The sequence below is a fragment of the Pogona vitticeps genome, chromosome 1, assembly GCF_051106095.1.
Source record: "Pogona vitticeps strain Pit_001003342236 chromosome 1, PviZW2.1, whole genome shotgun sequence".
NCBI lineage: Eukaryota > Metazoa > Chordata > Lepidosauria > Squamata > Agamidae > Pogona > Pogona vitticeps.
In genome coordinates, this window is record NC_135783.1 from 302,057,081 (window position 1) to 302,076,333 (window position 19,253).

A 19,253-nucleotide genomic window follows, 5' to 3' on the forward strand; every position below is an offset into this window, starting at 1 on the left:
ATATCCCTTTACCAGGTCCAATGATGAGATGAACCGACAACCCCCTATGGTTTCAATCAGGTTGTCTAGCCTGGGCATTGGGTAGGCATCAGGAGTGGTTACACGGTTTAATTTCCTGTAATCAACACAAAACCTAATGCTCCCATCAGGCTTGTCCACAAGGACTATCGGAGAGGACCAAGGACTAGAAGAGGGGACGATTATGTTCTCCCTCAGCATCTCGTCCAGCTCCTTCCGCACCTTGTCCCTATAGGGTCCCGTTACTCGGTATGGGGATACTGCCTGCGGGGGTGCATCCCCTGTGTGGATCCGATGCATCACTCCCTTCACTATCCCCGGCTTGTTGGAAAACACCTGTTGATATTTATTAAGCAGCATTTTTAGTTCTTGCTGCTGGTCTTGGGTGAGTGCAGGACTGATTTTTACCTCCTCTGGGTTGTATTTTACTTCCCCTCTACCCTCCCAGAAGGGTAATTCAGCTTCCTCACTCTCAGCTGCTTTTATCGCGAATAAAACCCTCTGTTCCCCTCTGTAGTAGGGTTTTAGGGCATTCACATGAACCACCCTCCTTGCTTGGTTCTCCTCCTGCTCTATTAGGTAGTTCAGGTCTGACATCTTGGGAATGACCTTATATGGTCCTGCCCATTTGAGCTGCAGTTTGTTCTCTCTGCAGGGCCTAAGCCAAAGCACTTCCTCCCCTGGGTCAAAGTGCCTCTCTCTAGCTTTGTGGTCATACCATGTTTTCTGTCTGACCTTCTGAGCTTGCAGGTTTTCTGCTGCCAGCTCTAGATTTCTCCTTAGGTCATTCATCAAGGTGTCTATGTAAGTCACAACGTCTTGTGGGTCATCCTGGGTGATCTGCTCCCAATCTTGCTTGATCAAATCAAGGGGCCCTTTCACCCCTAAGTGTGCAGCAAACATGTCAGAGTGACCCCTTTGTAAGATCATGGGGCGATACGTTTCAGGTACCACCAGCTGACTTCTGATCCCATCTCCCCCTTTTGAGATATTCCTCAGGGTTTCTCTATATAAAATCCCCTTTTTCTCCAGAAATCTCACTGGGGTCTCAGGTGTTAGCTGGGCGTCAGTCACCTGTTCAAAACACTTTTGGAGAGTGGCGTCTGCCTTTTGCTCCTGTCCAAATCTGCTGTCTGTGGTTAAGGTTTCCACCACAGCTTCTGAACTCCCCCCACCTGCTTCCGTCTCTGGCTCATCATTACCCCCCTGAACTGTCCCTGTGGTGGCTTGTGAGCGTGTAATCACTAGCACCCGTTTCACATGTTCAGCCAGGTCATTTCCCACGAGCACGGCTGCTGGCAGAGTCGATGAAATCGCTATCCGCCAATCTCCCCTCCAGCCTTGAAAGTTGACAGGTACCTCTGCTACTGGCAGAGAGATTATCTGCCCCTCAATCCCTGCCACCTTCATGCTCTCATTTGGGATTATAAACTCCCTAGGGATGATATCTGGATGGCACAGGGTTACCTGGGAACAAGTGTCCCGCAGTCCCCTATACTGACGGTCAAGTATTTCTACGTCCACCCCTGCTGTCTCAAACAACTGAGAATCTGTTTTTATCAGCAAGCAGCGCTTCACCTCCATAAGAGGACCATTTTCCTCAGCCTGATCAGCAGAGGTAGCTGTTCCAGACTGAGTAGTCATGGCAACAGGCTCCCTCTGTGACAATGAGCTTTGCTCCTTCTGGACACAGAACACAGCTTTTGGCTTGGTCCCACTAGCATTCTGAGGCACCATTCCTTTTAGCTGCTTCAATTTCTCACACTCTGAGATCAGATGACCCTTTCCCTGACAGAAATAGCATTTTCTGGTATATTTTGATTCTCTCTCCTCTTGTTTGGGTTTTCCCTCCAAATTCTGAGGGCTTGGTTTCATGCCTGAGGGCTTCCCTTCACCATGGGCCCCTCCCCCTTGCTGGCTTTTCCCTGGTCCCTGAGAGTACTTGCTGTAGGTTTCTTTGGGTTTACCTACAGATTTCCCCTCACCCAAGGGCTTTCTTATTTGAGAAATAAAATCTGCGATCTCTGCGGCTGCTGCCACAGATTTCGGTTTCCTTTCCCTCACCTGGAATTTCAATTCCCCCTGCAGGACTGAATAGAACTGTTCCAGTGCTATCAAGTCTTTAAGCTGTTCATAGGTCTCTGTTCCTTCCTGCGATAGCCATTTCTCAAGCAGCCTCACCAATTGGGCCCCCACTTGGGTAAAAGTTTGTTCTGGTTTTTTAGTGAGGGACCTGAATCTTTGTCTCAGCTGCTCTGCATTTATCCCATGTCTGGCAAACACCAGTTTTTTAAACTCTGCAAAATCTTTCATCAATTCCTCAGGCATCTCGGCATAAACCTCAGCCAGGCTACCACTGATTAAAGATCGCATGATGGTCATCTTCTCAGTTTCCCTCACTGAGAAGTCCACAAACGCTCTTTCCACTAAGGAAAAGAACACCTCAGGGCAATCTCCCTTGTGGTACACAGGGAATTTCTTCAGGTCAGCCTTAGACAATTGGCCTCCCTCAGAATCCCTATTATTATTATTGTTCTGGTTCATCAGTTCCAGTTTTTTTAATTCAAACGCCATTTTCTCCCTCTGCAATTCCCTCTCCATTTCCATTCTCTCTCTCTCTAATCTTTCTTCTTTTTCCAATTGCCTCATCCTCAATTCATGCTGTTGGGCTATGAGCAATTTTCTGAGCTCTGGGTTCTGTTCTCCTGTGCTGTCACCCTGCACTGAGCCAAATTCATCCTCAGAACCTTGGTCAATCTGGGGGTCTTTCACTTCACTCATTTCTGCTACTTGGCTTCGAGTCAAGGGCATAACCCCCCCTCAGAACAGGCTGCTTTAAAAGTCAAGCCTCAGAATAAAACGACCACTTTTTTTCCTTCTTGCCTCAGAACCAGCTCTCCCTAGAGATTGCTGCTGTTCTTCAGCACTTAAATCGCAACAGTATCGAGTCAGAGCCTACCCCCCTCTGCTGGGCCTCTCAGCTGGCAAGCTAGCTCGCTGTTGCTACGCAGTTTTGCCTCAGCGTTTTCCCGCCAAAATCAGGCTGCCTCAGAGCACCTAAATCTAAGTCTCCCCAGTTGGCACGTTCTTCTACTAGCGCACCTCCCCGTGAGGTACACCTAGAAGATTACCTACGCGCCTCAGACTGTCCCTGACTAGACCCCCCTTGCTCTGGGCACACTTGCCAAGGCTTTGCTGGACCGCTGGACAACTGGACCAGTCGTATCCCACACGCTGGACACCAATCAATGTGACAAACCCAGACCTACTGGGATCTATCACACAGTTACTAAGCTGCCACCAACCATTCCCTATAATAAGTCACACAGACCAGGGATGGATTTTTAAACAACAAAAAGAATAAAGTTTATTTTAAATACACACAGGGAAAAATAAGCAATCAGGTGAATAAAATAAAGTAACGTGGCTTATTTTCACACACACCAGCATACAGTTTGGTTCACCTAGAACCTTTAACTTAAAGCACAGACCCTGAACCCATCAGTTCTGGCTAACCCACAGACCCCTGAACCTTTCAGGTTGGTACTCTGACACACAGTAGTACCCTGTCAGACACCCAGACTCCCACAACAGCTTCTTCTTCCCCAGCTGCTGCTTCGTCCCAACCCAGTGTCTCACAGTCTGTCTCAGCATCTACTCTTCACCACACAGGCATCACATATTTATACAGTACAGCCCCTCCTCCTGATGTCCCGCCTTCCACTCCCCATAGGATGGAACTTTCCCTCCAAACCCATGACAGACAGGTAACATCAGTGCTGTTATGTAACAGTAGGGAATGCTAATCTTATTTGTGGACGACACAAAGGATTACAGGAAGCAAGAATATCAAGAAAAACATTAACTGTTAGAGCAGTGCAACAAGGGAATCAAATATCTCAGGGGTTGATGAAATCTCCAACACTGCATGCATTAAAAGGAAAATTAGACAAATAGCTGTCAGATCTGGTTTGATTGGGATTCTGGCACTGAGCAGGGGATGGACTCAATGGCCTTATAAACCCCCTCCAACTCCCCCTTTTTGTTGTTGTTTACTCGTTAAGTCGTGTCCCCATGGACCAGAGCACACTAGGTCCTCCTGTCTTCCACTGCCTCCCAGAGTTGGATTAAATTCATATTGGTAGCTTCTATGACATTGTCCAACCATCTTGTCCTCTCTCGTCCCCTTCTCCTATTGCCTTCACACTTTCCCAAAATCAGGGTCTTTTCCAGAGATTTTCTTTTCTCATGAGACAGCCAAAGTATTGGAGCCTCAGTTTCAGGATCTGTCCTTCCAGTGGGCACTCAGGGTTGATTTCCTTCAAAATGGAGAAGTTTGTTCTATTTGCAGTGCAGGGGAGGACTCTCAAGAATCTCCTCCAGCACCACAATTCAAAAGCATCAATTCTTCGGCAGCCAGCTTTCTTTATGGTCCAGCTCTCACTTCCATACATCGCTACTGGAAAAACCATAGCTTTGACTATGCAGACCTTTGTTGGCAAGGTCAGGTCTCTGCTTTTTAAGATGCTGTCTAGGTCTCTCATCTCATTCTTCCCAAGCAGCAAGTGTCTTTTAATCTGTAGCTGCTGTCACCATCTCCAGTGATCATGGAGCCCAAGAAGGTAGAAGCTGTCACTGCCTCCATATCTTCCCCTTCTATTGGCCAGGAGGTGATGGAACCAGTGGCCATGATCTTGGTTTTTTTGATATTGAGCTTCAGACCGTTTTTTGCACTCTCCTCTTTCACCCTCATTACAAGGTTCTTTAATTCCTCCTCACTTTCTGGCATCAGAGTGGTATCATCTGCATATCGGAGGTTGTTAATATTTCTTCCAGCAATCTTAATTCCGGCTTGGGATTCATCCAGTCCTGCCTTTTGCATGATGTATTCTGCATGTAAATTAAATAAGCATGGAGACAATATACAGCCTTGTCGTACTCCTTTCCCAATTTTGAACCAATCAATTGTTCCATATCCAGTTGGATATGTTGCTTCCTGTCCCACACATAGATTTCTCAGGAGATAGATAAAGGTGGTCAGGCACTCCCAATTCTTTAAGAACTTGCCATAGTTTGCTGTGGTCCACACAGTCAAGGGCTTTTGCATAGTCAATGAGGCAGAAGTAGATATTTTTCTGGAACTCTCTGGCTTTCTCCATAATCTAGCGCATGTTAGCAATCTGGTATCTAGTTCCTCTGCCCCTTCGAAATCCAGTTTGTACTTTGGGAGTTCTCGGTCCACATACTATTGAAGCCTACTTTGTAGGATTTTGAGCATAACCTTGCTATGTGTGAAATGAGTGCAATTCTACGGTAGTTGGAGCATTCTTTGGCACTGCCCTTCTTTGGGATTGGGATGTAGACTGATCTTTTCCAATTCTCTGCTCACTGTTGAGTCTGGCTCAAGCTCAGCAACCACACTATCTGGGTTGTCCGGGACATCCAGATCTCTCTGGTATAATTTCTGTGTATTCTTGCCACCGCTTCTGTGAAATGCTTCTCTACCATCTTTTCACAAAAGGTTCCTTTAATATCTCCAATTATCTTGAACAGATCTCTGGTTTTCCCCTTTCTATTCTTTTCCTCTATATCTTTGCACTGTTCATTTAAGAAGGCCCTTGTGTCTCCTTGCTATTCTTTGAAGTCTGCATTCCATTTTCTGTAACTTTCCCTGTCTCCCTTGCATTTTGTTTCCCTTCTCTTCTCTGCTATTTGTAAGGCCTTGTTGGACAGCCACTTTGCTTTCTTACATTTCCTTTTCTTTGGGATGCCTCCTGTACAATGTTACGAGCCTCCATCCATAGGTATTCAGGCACTTTTCACCAAATCTAATTCCTTAAATCTGTTCTTCACTTCCCCTGTGTATTCATAAGGGATTTATTTATTTATTTATTTAACTTATATGCCACCCACTGTTCCCTAAGGTCTCTGGGAGGCTTACAACAATTAAAATTCAATTAAAATACAATAAAAGATAAAATGATTAAAATACAATTAAAATTGCCATCAGGACCCACAGTTGATGTTATTTCAATTAAAAGTCTTCTGGAACAGGAGGGGTTTGACCTGGCGCCGAAATGTCATCAATGTCAGCGTCAGACGAATTTCAGTTGGGAGGGCATTCCATAGTCTGGTTTAGATTATACCTGACTGGCCCAGTGGTTTTTCCTACTTTCTTCAGTTTAAGGTTGAGTTTTGCTATAAGAAGCTGATGATCAGAACCACAATTGGCTCCAGGTCTTGTTTTTGCTAACTGTATAGAGCTTCTGCATCTTTGGCTGTAGAAAACATAATCTGATTTTGGTATTGCCCATCTGGTGCTGTCCATGTGTAGAGTCACCTCTTGTGTAGTTGGAAAAGAGTGTTTGTGATGACCAGCTTGTTCTCTTGACAAAACTCTATTATCCTTTGCCTTGCTTTGAACTGCAAGGCCAAACTTACCTGTTGTTCCTTTTATCTCTTGACTCTCTACTTTAGCATTCCAGTCCCCTATAATGACAAGAACATCTTTCTTTGGTGTCAGTTCTAGAAGGTGTTGTGAGTCTTCATAGAATTGGTCAATTTCAGCCTCTTCAGCATCAGTGGTTGGTGCATAAACCTGGATTACTGTAATGTTAAAAGGTCTGCCTTGTATTCATATTGAAATCATTCTATAATTTTTGACATTATATCTCAGTACAGCTTTTCCCACTCTTTGATCGACTATAAGGGCTACTCCATTTCTTCTACGGGATTCTTGCCCACAGTACTAGATATGATAGTCATCTGAATTGAATTTGCCCATTCCTGTTCATTTTAGTTCACTGATGCCTAGGATGTCAATGTTTATTTTTGCCATCTCCAGCTTCCCAAGGTTCATAAATCTTACATTCCAGGTTCCTATGCAGTATTTTTCTTTGCAGCATCGGACTTTCCTTTCACTTCCAGGCATGTCCACAGCTCAGCATCCTTTTGGCTTTGGCCCAACCACTTCATTAGCTCTGGAGCTACTTGCACTTCTCCTCCACTCTTCCTCAGTAGCATATTGGATGCCTTCCGACCTGAGGGGCCCATCTTCCAGCACCATATTTTTTAGCCTTTTGTTTTTGTTCATGGGGTTTTCTTGGCAAAGATACTGGAGTGGCCTGCCAGTTCCTGCTCCAGGTGGATTGCGTTTAGTCAGAACTCTCCACTATGACCTGTCCGTCTTGGGTGCCCCTGCATGGCATAGCCCATAGCTTCTCTGAATTACTCAAGCGCCTTCACCACAACAAGGCAGCAATCCGTGAAGAGGATACTCCCCCTTTGTGATTCAATCAATCAATCAATCAATCAATCAATCAATCAATCAATCAATCAATCAATCAATCAATCAATCAATCAATCAATCAATCAAATTTGTATAGAATTACTGTACTTTAATTATTGTCATTATAACTATTTTGATTGATTGCTTATTGCCTTATTGAATGATAATTGCTTACTGTATATTTTTATCATTATAATGATGTTATGGTTGTACTTTAAATGTTTTTGATTATTGGGAATGTGCTCTAGTATAGTCACAATATAAAGTATTATTATTATTATTATTATTATTATTATTATTATTATTATTATTATTATTATTATTATTATTATTATTATTATTATTATTATTATTATTATCATTATTATCATTATTATTATAATATATACTTTCATCGCTGATATTCTATTTATTCAGGTCGATCTGTTTGATACTGTTTACTTGCAGGGGAAAAAACAGATCTAACCTCAACATCACTGTCTGAAGTTTCAGAATCAGAAGATGCTGTAGGCTTGCTGGCAGGTGTTTCCTTTTCCTCAGAGTCACCACGTTTCCGTTTGGCCAATGATAGGAGCTCCTGTTAGAAAAAAAGTATAGGGTTAACAGAAAAATGAATACATTCTATCAACTATGAGAGATATAATTTCCACTTGATAGCACATTAATCCACAGTCAGTATTTCTTTGCCTACCTTATCCTTAGCAGTATTTGAAACAGGGTTTTTTAGATAGAGAATGAAACTTCTGCACAAAGGAATAGCTACAATATAACTCAAGTGCACAAAAACAGGACTTTTTCTTTCACACTCATGCTCTTTGTACTCTGTCCTAAAGGGTCACATGTGCTTGACCTTATTAACTTACAGAAAAAGTGTAAAAATTTATTTTAGAAAGTCTTTAAAAACAGACTGTTCTTATTTTTCTTTAGCTATTAAGTGGGAAAATGTTTATTAGCTTATATGTTAACAGATTTCCAGCTTCTTATAGAGTAATGTCCACTGACGTTAGTATACAGAGAATAGCAGAATGTTAGATGAACAAAATCAAAATTCTACAGCTACACACATAAATACTTCTAAAAATCAACAGTATTAAGAGCAACTGAATGGCAATTTTAAAAATCTAGATGGAATTAAATCAAGTACATTTTTAATGTTAATTGCCTTAGACATTCTAAATCACTATAATGCACATATAATTTATACCAGAAAATTACTGTAAACCACTCATACTATATAACCACATTTATGAAGACTCACCTGCTCATATGTTTGTATGTCATACTGTATTATTGAACTGGGAATATGGAAAGTTAAGTTGCTAGCCGTATGAGAAAATTTTTCTTATGGGAATGTTGCCACAGAAGCCCTTAACTAAAATTACTGTATATAAGATAATACTTTTCTCTAAAATGTTTAGATTAAAAATTTAAGGTTGTTTTATACACGGAAGTAAGGAGGGGGAAGGGATTAAAGTGCTTTGATCCCTGCTTTCCCCCTCCACTTGGAGAAGGAAAACATGTTCTTGTGAGAGAAGTAGAGGGGGAAAGCACTTTCCTTGCCATGATTCCTGCTTTCCCCCTCCACTTTCTTCTGAAGAAAGAAATTCTGGGTTAGAAAAGTGGGGAGGGGAGTCTTATACGTGGTGGCATATTATACACGGAAAAATACGGTACTACACAGGAGAAGTTCTACATATAATATCTAAGCCTAGAGTGGTCGAAATGACTAGATAGGCGGGGTATAAATACAATTAATAATAATAATAATAATAATAATAATAATAATAATAATAATAATAATAATAATAATAACAACAACAACAATAACAATAACAACAACAACAACAACAACAAAACAACAACAACAACAACAACAACAACAACAACAATAATAATAAAATATTTTTTAAAATATTTAAAAGAGCCTCGTGGCACAGTGGTTAAAACGCTGTACTGCAGCTAAAACTGTGCTCACGACCTGGGGTTCAAATCCCAGGTAGCCGGCTCAAGGTTGACTCAGCCTTCCATCCTTCCGAGGTCGGTAAAATGAGTACCCAGTTTGCTGGGGGGGGCAATGTGTAGCCTTTATAATTAAAATTGTAAACCGCCCGGAGAGTGCTTGTAGCGCTATGGGGCGGTATATAAGTCCAATAAATAAATAAATAAAATAAATAAAATACAAACACCCACAGATTCTCTACAGAATTCTATCGTGTTTCCCCAAAAATAAGACAGGGTCTTATATTAAGTTTGGCTCTAAAAATGCATTAGGGCTTATTTTCAGGGGATGTTTTATTTTTTTCATGTACAGCAATCTACATTTATTCAAATACAGTCATGTCATCTTCTGCTTGCTGCACAATGGTGGAGGGCGGGGTTTCACTTAGCTGGGGCTTATTTTTGGGAAAAGGGCTTATATTATGAGCACTCTGAAAAATCATACTAGGGCTTATTTTCAGATTAGGTCTTATTTTCAGGGAAACAGGGTGTGACCATTAGAGTCTGGCAACCAGGATGTAATTAAGATCAAGCAAGCCTTGCACCTATCCCAAATTCAGCCACCAATAGCATTCCAATGGAGGAAACCCATACCAAAAGAAGTGGCATAAACTGATATCTAAGTGTCAATGAGTACTGCTAGGCGTATTGATGGGAACACTTTTTTTTTCTGGAAAAAAATGGATTCCCCCCCCCAAATATTAAATTTCTAGCTAAGTGTCAACTACTAAAATTATGATAATGACTTGATTCAGAAATCATGGTGCCCGATCACCAAACTTGGTTTGGTGACAAGGAATATCCTGAATATCTCCTTTGAGTTCATGTTTTTCTCTCCCTCCTCCCTTATAGGAATAATTATAGTTTTCTAGAAAAATAACATAAGAGTCTTGTGACACTTTAAGGATAAACAAGTTTTGCATGGCACAAGCTTTCATCACTACATGGCATCTGAACCATAGTTACAGCTAATTGCTCCCAATCCAAAAATAAAAGTCAGAATAGTTTCAGTGCTGTGATACCTTGACTAGACAGCTGTCTGAGAAGTAATTATTTCTGCAGAACTTTGTGAACTGGCACAAAGGAAAATGTTGCAACTCCTAGCAGACAGTACAGCAATCTTATTGTCTTGAAACTTCCCCAGCTGCAAAACAAGACTGTTTTGCATTGCCTTCTTATTAATACGGTAGTGCCTCGCATAGCGAAGATAATCGGTGCAGCAAAAATCGCTGCAAAGCGATTTCGTCGCTCTGCGATATTAAAAAGCCCATAGGAATGCATTGAAACCCCTTCAATGCGTTCCTATGGGCTTCAGACTCACCTTTAAGCGAAAATCCTCCATACGGCGGCCTTTTTTGCTGCCCGGTAAGCAAGGAATCCGTCCCAGAAAACAGCAGGCAACCATTTTTTTTACCCGGCGGCCATTTTGGACCCGCTGATCAGCTGTTAAAAAATCATTGCTTTGCGATGATCGGTAAGCGAAACAAGCTACCGATCATCACAAAGCGATTTTTCCCCATTTAAAACATCGCAATGCGGTCGCAAAAGTGATCGCAAAAAGTTTGTCGGTATGCGATTTCATCGTTAAACAGGGCACCCGTTAAGCGAGGCACCACTGTACTGGTGCACCCATTCTACCCCCCAACCCTGTTTACCAGCTTCTACTTAAACTATTGTCTACTACTCTGATTTATATGTATCAAACATTTCAATCAATTAGAAAAGAGCATACTGTACTATAGAATTGACTGTAGACTACTGGAGTTTCATCAAAACTAACATCACAATATCTAGACTGGTGTTCATATTTTAATAAACAGAAATATTGCAGAAACATATTTAACAAAGTAGAAGAGAGTTCTCTAAAATGGAATTTCTTGCTTGTCTTTGAAAGCTGGAAGCATGTGGTTTGTGTGATAAAGTATTCAAAATACTGTACTGGTTTCCAAATGACCTATTGGCACCGACTGCAGGTACACTCCTCATGGTAACAGAATTGGGCGGGGTGCATATAGGAGTCTCATCAAGTCTGTGTCACAGATTAAAGACACTCTCTAAATGGCTTCCCTATGGCCACAATAACCGGTCACTGTTTTTCACACCTCTCTCGGGATCAGAACTCTCAACCGCCCAGCCTGGGAAGATCTTACCAGACAGGCAGATCTGGTCAGAAGAAGGCGTTCTGCCAGATAACGAGGTCCCAAACCGTTTAAGGCTTTGTATGTTAACACCACTACCTTGAAGCAAGTATGGAAATGAACAGGCAGCCAGTGCAGGGTGGCCAAGGTGGGGGAGATATGTTCATGTCTTTTCACCCCATTCAGTTGTCTGGCAGTCGCGTTCTGGACCTGCTGAAGTCTCCGTGACAACACCAAAGGCAGCCCCATGTAGAGAGCATTACAGTAGTCTAATCTCGAGACTACCAGTGCATGGGCTAGCATGGTGAGGGAATCCGATGTCAAGGTAGGGACACAGCTGAGCGATCTGCCTTAGATGGAAATAGGTGGTGCAGACCACAGTTGCTATCTGAGAGTCCACTGATACTGCTGCGTCCAAGAGTATGGGCAATCCTTCATGGAAAGAGTGACACACACCCACAAAAGAAAGGGAAGCACCCAGACCACAGACACTAGGGGCCCAACCTGCAGGATTTCCATCTTGTAAGCCTCAGTCTATTATCCCTCGTCCACCGCAGCACGGCATCCAGGCAGAGCTCAAGAGACGGGACAGCATCCAATGCAGAAGGTTGGAAGGAGAGATAGAGCTGAGTTTCACCCGGATATTGATGACACGAAGCTCCAAAACCCCTGATGATCTCCCCCAGTGGCCTCATGCAGATATTAAATAGCACTGAAGAGATGATTGAACCCTGCGGGACTTCACAACTGAGAGTCCACTGAGTGGACAGCATCTCCCCAAGCTGCACTCTCTGAGGACGGTCCTCCAGGAAGGCCAGAGCCAGGCCAGAGCCAAACCTCCAATCCCCAACCCGGAGAGCCTCCCTAGGAGAATACTGTGGTTGACAGTATCAAATGTTGCTGGTAGGTCAAGAAGGACTAACAAGGACATTATGAGCTTGTCAGCCTGCCTCAAAAGGTCATTTTTCAGGGTGACCAATGCCGTTTCCATACCATGACATGGCCTGAACCCTGACTGGAATGGATCAAGGGTACTGGTCTCTTCCAGAAGTGCCTGAAGCTGATCAGCCACCACTCTCTCCACCAGCTTGCTCATAAAAGACATGTTGGTGACGGGTCTATAATTCTTTATGTCATCCACCGACCGCCAAGTTGGGCTTTTTTCGTATTGGTCTAATGAGTGTCTCCTTGAGAGTAAGGTGCAGTCTGTCCTCCAGGAAAAACCCACTGATAATGGCAGTAGCCCACTCTGGGCTTTCAGCAACCAGGCCGGGCAAAGATCTACTGAAGAAATGGTGGCCCTACAGCAGTCAAGCACCCTGTCGACCTCAACTGACATCACAGGCTGAAATTGTGTTAGGTTCTCTGGGCAAGGCGGAGCAGTAGATGCCTCGGCTTGATCTACCGGTAAAGAAGAGAGATCCAGGTCCTGGCAGATGGTCTCCACTTTGTTTTCAAAGAAGGCCGCAAATTGGTCACGAGAGATATTACTGGGAGGCCTGTCCATGTGACCAATCTGGGATAAATCGCACACAATACAAAAAAGTTTGGCTTGATGGTCACGAGCTTTGCTTATCCGGGAGGCAAAGTAAGATCGTCTTATAGCCTTCACTTTAGCCAAGTAGATGTCAGATGCTGTTTTTGCGGCTTTTAGCTTCCCTCAGGTCCCATCTCCAAATGCTCTCTAGCCTTCTCCTATGCTGCTTCATCACGCATAGTTGCTGGTTATAGCAAGCAGCTGGACGTGTTTGGCGAAGCAGGGGGTGTTTAGGTGTGATCATGTCAACTGCCCTGGTGGCGGCAGTATGCCATATGTCCACCAGAGCTTTGACAGGAATGCCAACTAACTCAGCCAGTAAACCTTACAACTGCATCTTGGAAGCCAACTGGATCCAATAGCCTAATATTGAATACAATACTGTATTAAATAATCTTTTATTTAAGTCATTTATATAGATGTTGAATAACAGTAGGTACAATTAAGCACAACTAAATCATGGCTAGATATGATGTCAAGTTTCTCTACTTAAAGCAAGTTCCACCATGGGTGCTGCAGAATCTGTTCAGAGACAACAGGTTTCATATTTCACCAGAGGGTGTAGTCTAGAACAGTGGTTCTTAACCTTTGTTACTCAGATGCTTTTGAACTGCAACTCCCAGAAACCCCAGTCAGCACAGCTGGTGGTGAAGGCTTCTGGGAGTTGCAGTCCAAAATTCCTGAGAAATCCAAGATTAAGAACCAGTGGTCTAGAACACCATGATATTTGGAACTAGTATGTTTCTGCTGTAAGTGCAACACTACCACCTCTGTAATATGCAGCTTGATGAATACTCCTGCAGAAGTCCTGCAGAGAACCTAGTTTTTCTTCATGACATTTCATTAATAAAGTAAAAAGAATATATGATGGAAAAAACACTTAACACTGTAAAGGACAGACAAAAAGATGTCAGAAACAGGGTCAGAACCCTGAACACAGTTTGTCAGCGACTATCACATAGAGACAAAAAGAACTATTACAATAACCACTGCAAATAAATAGAGAACAACAAAAGGGGAAAATGACAGATCTCTTCTAGAAGATCCAAGAAATCAAAGGGAAATTTAAGCCTACACTTTAGATTAGGAATGCTGAATCACCAACAGAGAAGCACACTTTTTGGTCAGTATAAAAGAAAGAGAAGGCGGAATCAGTATACTGAAAGCCTATATGTGATACCCGCTCCCCGGGTCGTGAGGTGATGTTGGGAGTGCCGTCTCGCCCTAGAGCCTCCGTGGGCACCCAGACAGCACCCAAGCCATTTCCACCCCGGATGTTACACCAGGCAGTGGATACCGTTGATTTAGAACGGGGCATGAAGGGGTTAAGTATAGGGACCCAGACTCCTCAGGTTTGGGCGGGAAGAGGTTGGAAGGAGCCAGAGGAGGGAGCGGCAGGGGAAGTCAGTAGCCGGTGTGACGTGGACGAGGGTGGATGGGAATGGGTGTCCATCCAAGACTCTTGGACCGGCCAGTGGGAACAGGTGCGTCTCACTAGGAGGGAGGCTGAAGAGAAGAGAAGGAGAGAAATGGTAGTACGCCCCTCTTACTGGGGAGAAAGAGAGACCAGGGAGTGGCGACGTAAGTTGGCTGAGGAGAAGAAGAGAGTGGAGAAAGAGAGAGAAGAAAAGAGGCGATGGCATCTGGAGGAATTGAGGAAACTGGGTTGCTACCAGGACCCTGGGGCGACTCAAGGACGGAGAACCATGTACCCTGGGGATATGCAGGGTATGAAGAGGCCACCCCACTATTGATACCAGATCCAGATGACTTCGATCCCGAAGAACCCTCATGGGTTCAGGCCGGTCCATGGGCTTCGAAGTCAAGTAATCCGTTCGACGAAGATTGGGTGCCCCTGATTGAGCCATTGCTCCCTCAGGAGAACTTTATCCCCAGCTTAATAGACATTTCTATACCCTTTCCCCAGTTAATAAATGAAGACAAGTTGTTTGGTACTAAGGCGTCTCCTGTTTTATTGGGGTCGGGGGAGGCGAAAACAAAGGGACCCTCACACTATACAGAAGAGGAATCCTGTGATGAAGAACCTGCAGTTCTAGAAAGTGAAGTGAAAGCTGCTCTGAAAATATGAGAATGAAATGAATAATCAGGGGTAGATAGAATATTAATATAACTATTTCAAGCCACACAGACTAAAGCTGTCAAAATTCTGACAGGAACAGGTCAATAAATATGGAAAACAAAACAGTGGCCCGAAAACCAGAAATATTCAATATATACCCCAATCCCCCAGGAGCCCAAAAATGTCTGATGTTCAAGCTGGATTCAGTAAAGGAAGGGCACTCAATATCAATGCAAGGAACCTACTTATATGCCCTGATTTGGTCATTACAACTAAAATAGTGCATCACTGGTACAAATATGGCACCTAACACCTTAATCTGACTTTAAAATTTAAGTTATATTAAAACTCACTACTGCAGCAACAAATAGCAACAGAGCATGGACAGAGTTCCTACTCCAGTCCTCTGAAGATGCCGGCCACAGACACTGGCGAAACATCAGGAAGAACAACTTTCAGAATATGGCTAAAGAACCCGAAAAACCCACAACAACCAATCCTAACTTTAGTTTGTTAATCTTTCAGATGTGCAAGCAGAAACTCTCTGGGTGTGGATAGATTATTGAAACTAAAGACAGAAAATCCAGATAGAAGATTATTGATCGCTTTTGGGAAACACAATGTAATGAGAGCTAAGCAACAGAATAGGCCACCATTAGGACATAGAGCATATGTTATATACATAAATCCTACACAATTCTGTACAAGGTGTTCATCAAATGGAGTAACTGGTGGGACAGTGAGGAAAGTTAATGGGGGGGGGGAAATCAGCTCATTTGAAAAGTCGTGCTAGAAAACATCTTTACAGATATTATGAACCATTGCAAAGATAAGCAAGTACATGCTAGACAAATATAGCCAAACTCTTTCTAAAAGTCAAAATGACTAAACTTAGATGATCATACTTTGGAAATGACATGAGAAGACCAGAGCCACTGGAATATATCTATTTATTATTCACTTATATAAAATGTGTTTACCTCACCTTCCTCCATATTTGGGATCACAGGGCATCTGTGGCTATTGCCATAATTCTGGAAACTTGAAAAAAAATTACTTTGTTTGTAAATGGATAGATGCACCACTTTCTTAATTAACTTACAATAATCTGAAACACTTTCTGACTAGGAGATAGCAGGAAAGTACCTCCTTTATGGCTTGTAAGAACCTAGGAGACTATACTATACATCCAAATCAGTACACATGATCACAAGGCCTTATGTGAGAACATAGCAAGCTATTGCCCATATCACCATCCTTAACTTCATCTGTTTGACAGGAAAAATCAGGAACTGGAGATCGAGAATAGTTTGCCAAGCACTATTTTCTAGCCGCTCAGAGTGGTATAGATTTACCAGATGAGCGGGATATAAATCAAATAAATAAATAAATAAATAAATAAATAAATAAATAAATAAATAAATAAATAAATAAATAAATAAATAAATAAATAAATAAATAAATAGGGCACCAAAATATATATATATATAAATGGATGGACAATGAAGAAAGCTAATAACGTAAAAAATATATTCATTTGAAATGTAGCGGTAGAAGACTGCTTTACAAATATAACAGACAATTACAAAGACAAGCAAGTACATGCTAGACAAAATACAGTAGGACCTGCATATCCATGGGATCAATATCCATGGTTTCACTTATCCACAATCTGAAAATACTAAAAATGCTTTTTTTTAATCCAGAAAAAACTATTTTCACATGTATTAACAGAACAGGCCAGTAGAAGGAACCAGAGACTGTGCTATGAATACTTAGTGAAGAATACAGAGCATGGTCTCAGTTGTCCTCTAGTGACCAGGTGTGGTAATGCATGTGAAAATGCTTTTTTTATAGAGATTGCTATTACCTATGATTTTCAGTATCCACGGAGGGGACTTGGAACCCAGTGGGTATTGCGATACTACTGTATAGCCAAACTCTTTCTAAAAGCCAAAACAACTAAATTGAAACTACTGTACTGTACTTTGGAAAGAACATGAGAAGACCACAGGCACTGGATGAGATTTATTATGTATTTAAAGTATTTTTACCCCACCTTTCTCCTTAAAAGGACTCAAGTTGGCTTACATAATTAAAACACAAATATTAAAAAGAACCAAACCAATACCATACTAAAATGGTAAACAAGGAGATAATGATGCTAATAAAAGTTTAAGGCAGCAGAAAAAGAGGACTGGCTATGAGATAGATTAACTCAATAATGGAAGCAACAGCCTTTGCCTAAAACAAGGTTTGACCACTGCTATTGGATCTTTCAGAGTTCAGTAATTCATTGGATCTCCATAATATGGAAATGACACAAATAGTAACAAAAGAACAGAAAAGACATCAAAGGACATTAAAGAGTTCAAAAGTCCAGCAGTGTTTGATGGCCTCCACAATCTGAGTACATATCAAAATGGGACCTTACAACGCTCTTCTAGAAAACACAAAGTCTGAAGAACTCCTTCTTGGATGTCCTTACCCTTTGTAATCTGCTTGCTTTTAGGAAGAAAAATTTATTCCACTTGCTACTTGCTCTATTGCCCTAGAAGGGCAGAACTGGCTTGCTTGTCACTATCAGTGCACCTTGTATCTATGAAGGCAAACAGATACTCGAGCACATTAAAGGCTTGGGTACCAGAGGGGGAAAAAGCATCTTAGGAGCACACACCTTGGCATTCAAAATCTGGCACTAATTACTGTATCCTGTGAAATACCAAGAGAGATTTGAAGAGTGCTCAGTAGTACAACGGTAATCCAATGGGGGGGGGGGGAGGCAATAAAACTCCAAATACACCACATACACAGTGAGGGTTAATGTTGGCTAAAGAAAGCATTACTGACATAAGTTGTATAGACCTGAGGACTTAGCCTGGGAGACCTTTTGACCAATCATTCAGCGCAAGAAAGAGAAAGACCTCACACAGTGTTCTCCATGCACCTGGCTACAGAGCAAAGGCAGTCCTTTCCAATGTGTAGCTGTCATGGAAAAATAAGGCCATCACTGTATACCAGTCACGATGGCCTTGTATTTGCTCCACTATCAAAGACTGCACACCTCTGTACCATCTTCTGTGAAACAGAGGAGAGTGCTATTGTCTTGATGCCACTTTGATGGGCTTCCCATAGGTATGTGATATGGTCACTGTAGGGGCAGAAAGGTGAACAGCTCTTTGGGCTGATCCACATGTTGTTGCTATGTCATCAAGTCACTCCCACTTAGTGCAACCCTTAAGCTGCCCTAACAAGACACTATTTCTTATGCTCTTATTATCAAGCATCCCATGTAGGGATTCTCTCAATGGAAAAAATAACAACGCAGAATTACTTATTTCAAATGTTCCAAACTCTACTAGCCTAGCTACTCCTGCTGTCAAAAATACCCATGAAAAACCATTAAGTGTTGAATCCAGGATTCAAAGGAGGCTTAATTCAGGTGGCTCTGCACCCCATTACAGTTCACAGACACAACACACATCTTGGCTCGTCCAGGCTGCCACCTGCTACGGATGGAGTCTCGTAGACCCATCCCGACCAAGCCTGCTTTCCTCCACCCCGTCGCCCCCCCCACAAGACTTCTCAAGTTCCCTAAACCAAGCTGCCAAGGAGGGCAAGTTCGCGCTACTCCGCTGCCCCTTCATCTCTTCGACCACATTTCTTGTCTGGAGACCTTCCCCTCCTCACACAAGAAAGACGCCGCGCTCCTCTCCTCCTCCTCCCTGAGGCGACAGGGCGCTCCGCTCCCCCTTCCCCACAAGCCCAGAAAAGGGGGCGACGCAAACGAGGCGAGGGAGTCTCCCTTGGGCATGCGGGAAGAGCGAGCCCGTCTGAGGCGGGGGATGGAGCGCTCCGGGCCCAGCTCGGCGGCGGCGGCGGCTCGACCCACCTGGTACAGGTTCTCCTCACTGGCGCTGTCCTCGCTGTCGGAGTCAATGAGGACCCGGCCCTTCCGCTTCTTCACCATGGCGGAGCTGCGCCCGCCGCTGCCTCTCAACTCTTCTCCTTGTTCTTCCACCTCTTCCTCCTCCTCTCTCCTCCTCCTCCTCCTCGTCTTCAGAGCGGGCCCCGGCGACCGTACTCTCGCTCCCCCTGATCGGCCGGGCCTTTGCCGAGCCAGCCGCCCGCCAGCCAACCAGCCCGGGACACAAAGGGCACCGAGCATGCGCCGTGCGCCGCCCCGCCTGCTGG

The 19,253-nt window shown here is 43.2% G+C and overlaps 1 protein-coding gene across 1 annotated transcript in view; it reads right to left on the minus strand.

Annotated features, from left to right (window-relative positions):
- RTF1 (RTF1 homolog, Paf1/RNA polymerase II complex component) overlaps positions 1-19,243 on the minus strand; it is a 46,879-nt gene extending 27,636 nt beyond the window's left edge. The window contains exons 1-2 of the mRNA XM_020793749.3: positions 18,952-19,243; positions 7,773-7,883 (exon numbers count right to left, since the gene is read on the minus strand). Coding sequence (XP_020649408.2) covers positions 7,773-7,883; positions 18,952-19,227 — 387 coding nt within the window. The 5' untranslated portion in view covers positions 19,228-19,243. The remainder of the gene's footprint in view (positions 1-7,772; positions 7,884-18,951) is intronic.
- Positions 19,244-19,253: the final 10 nt, after the last annotated feature.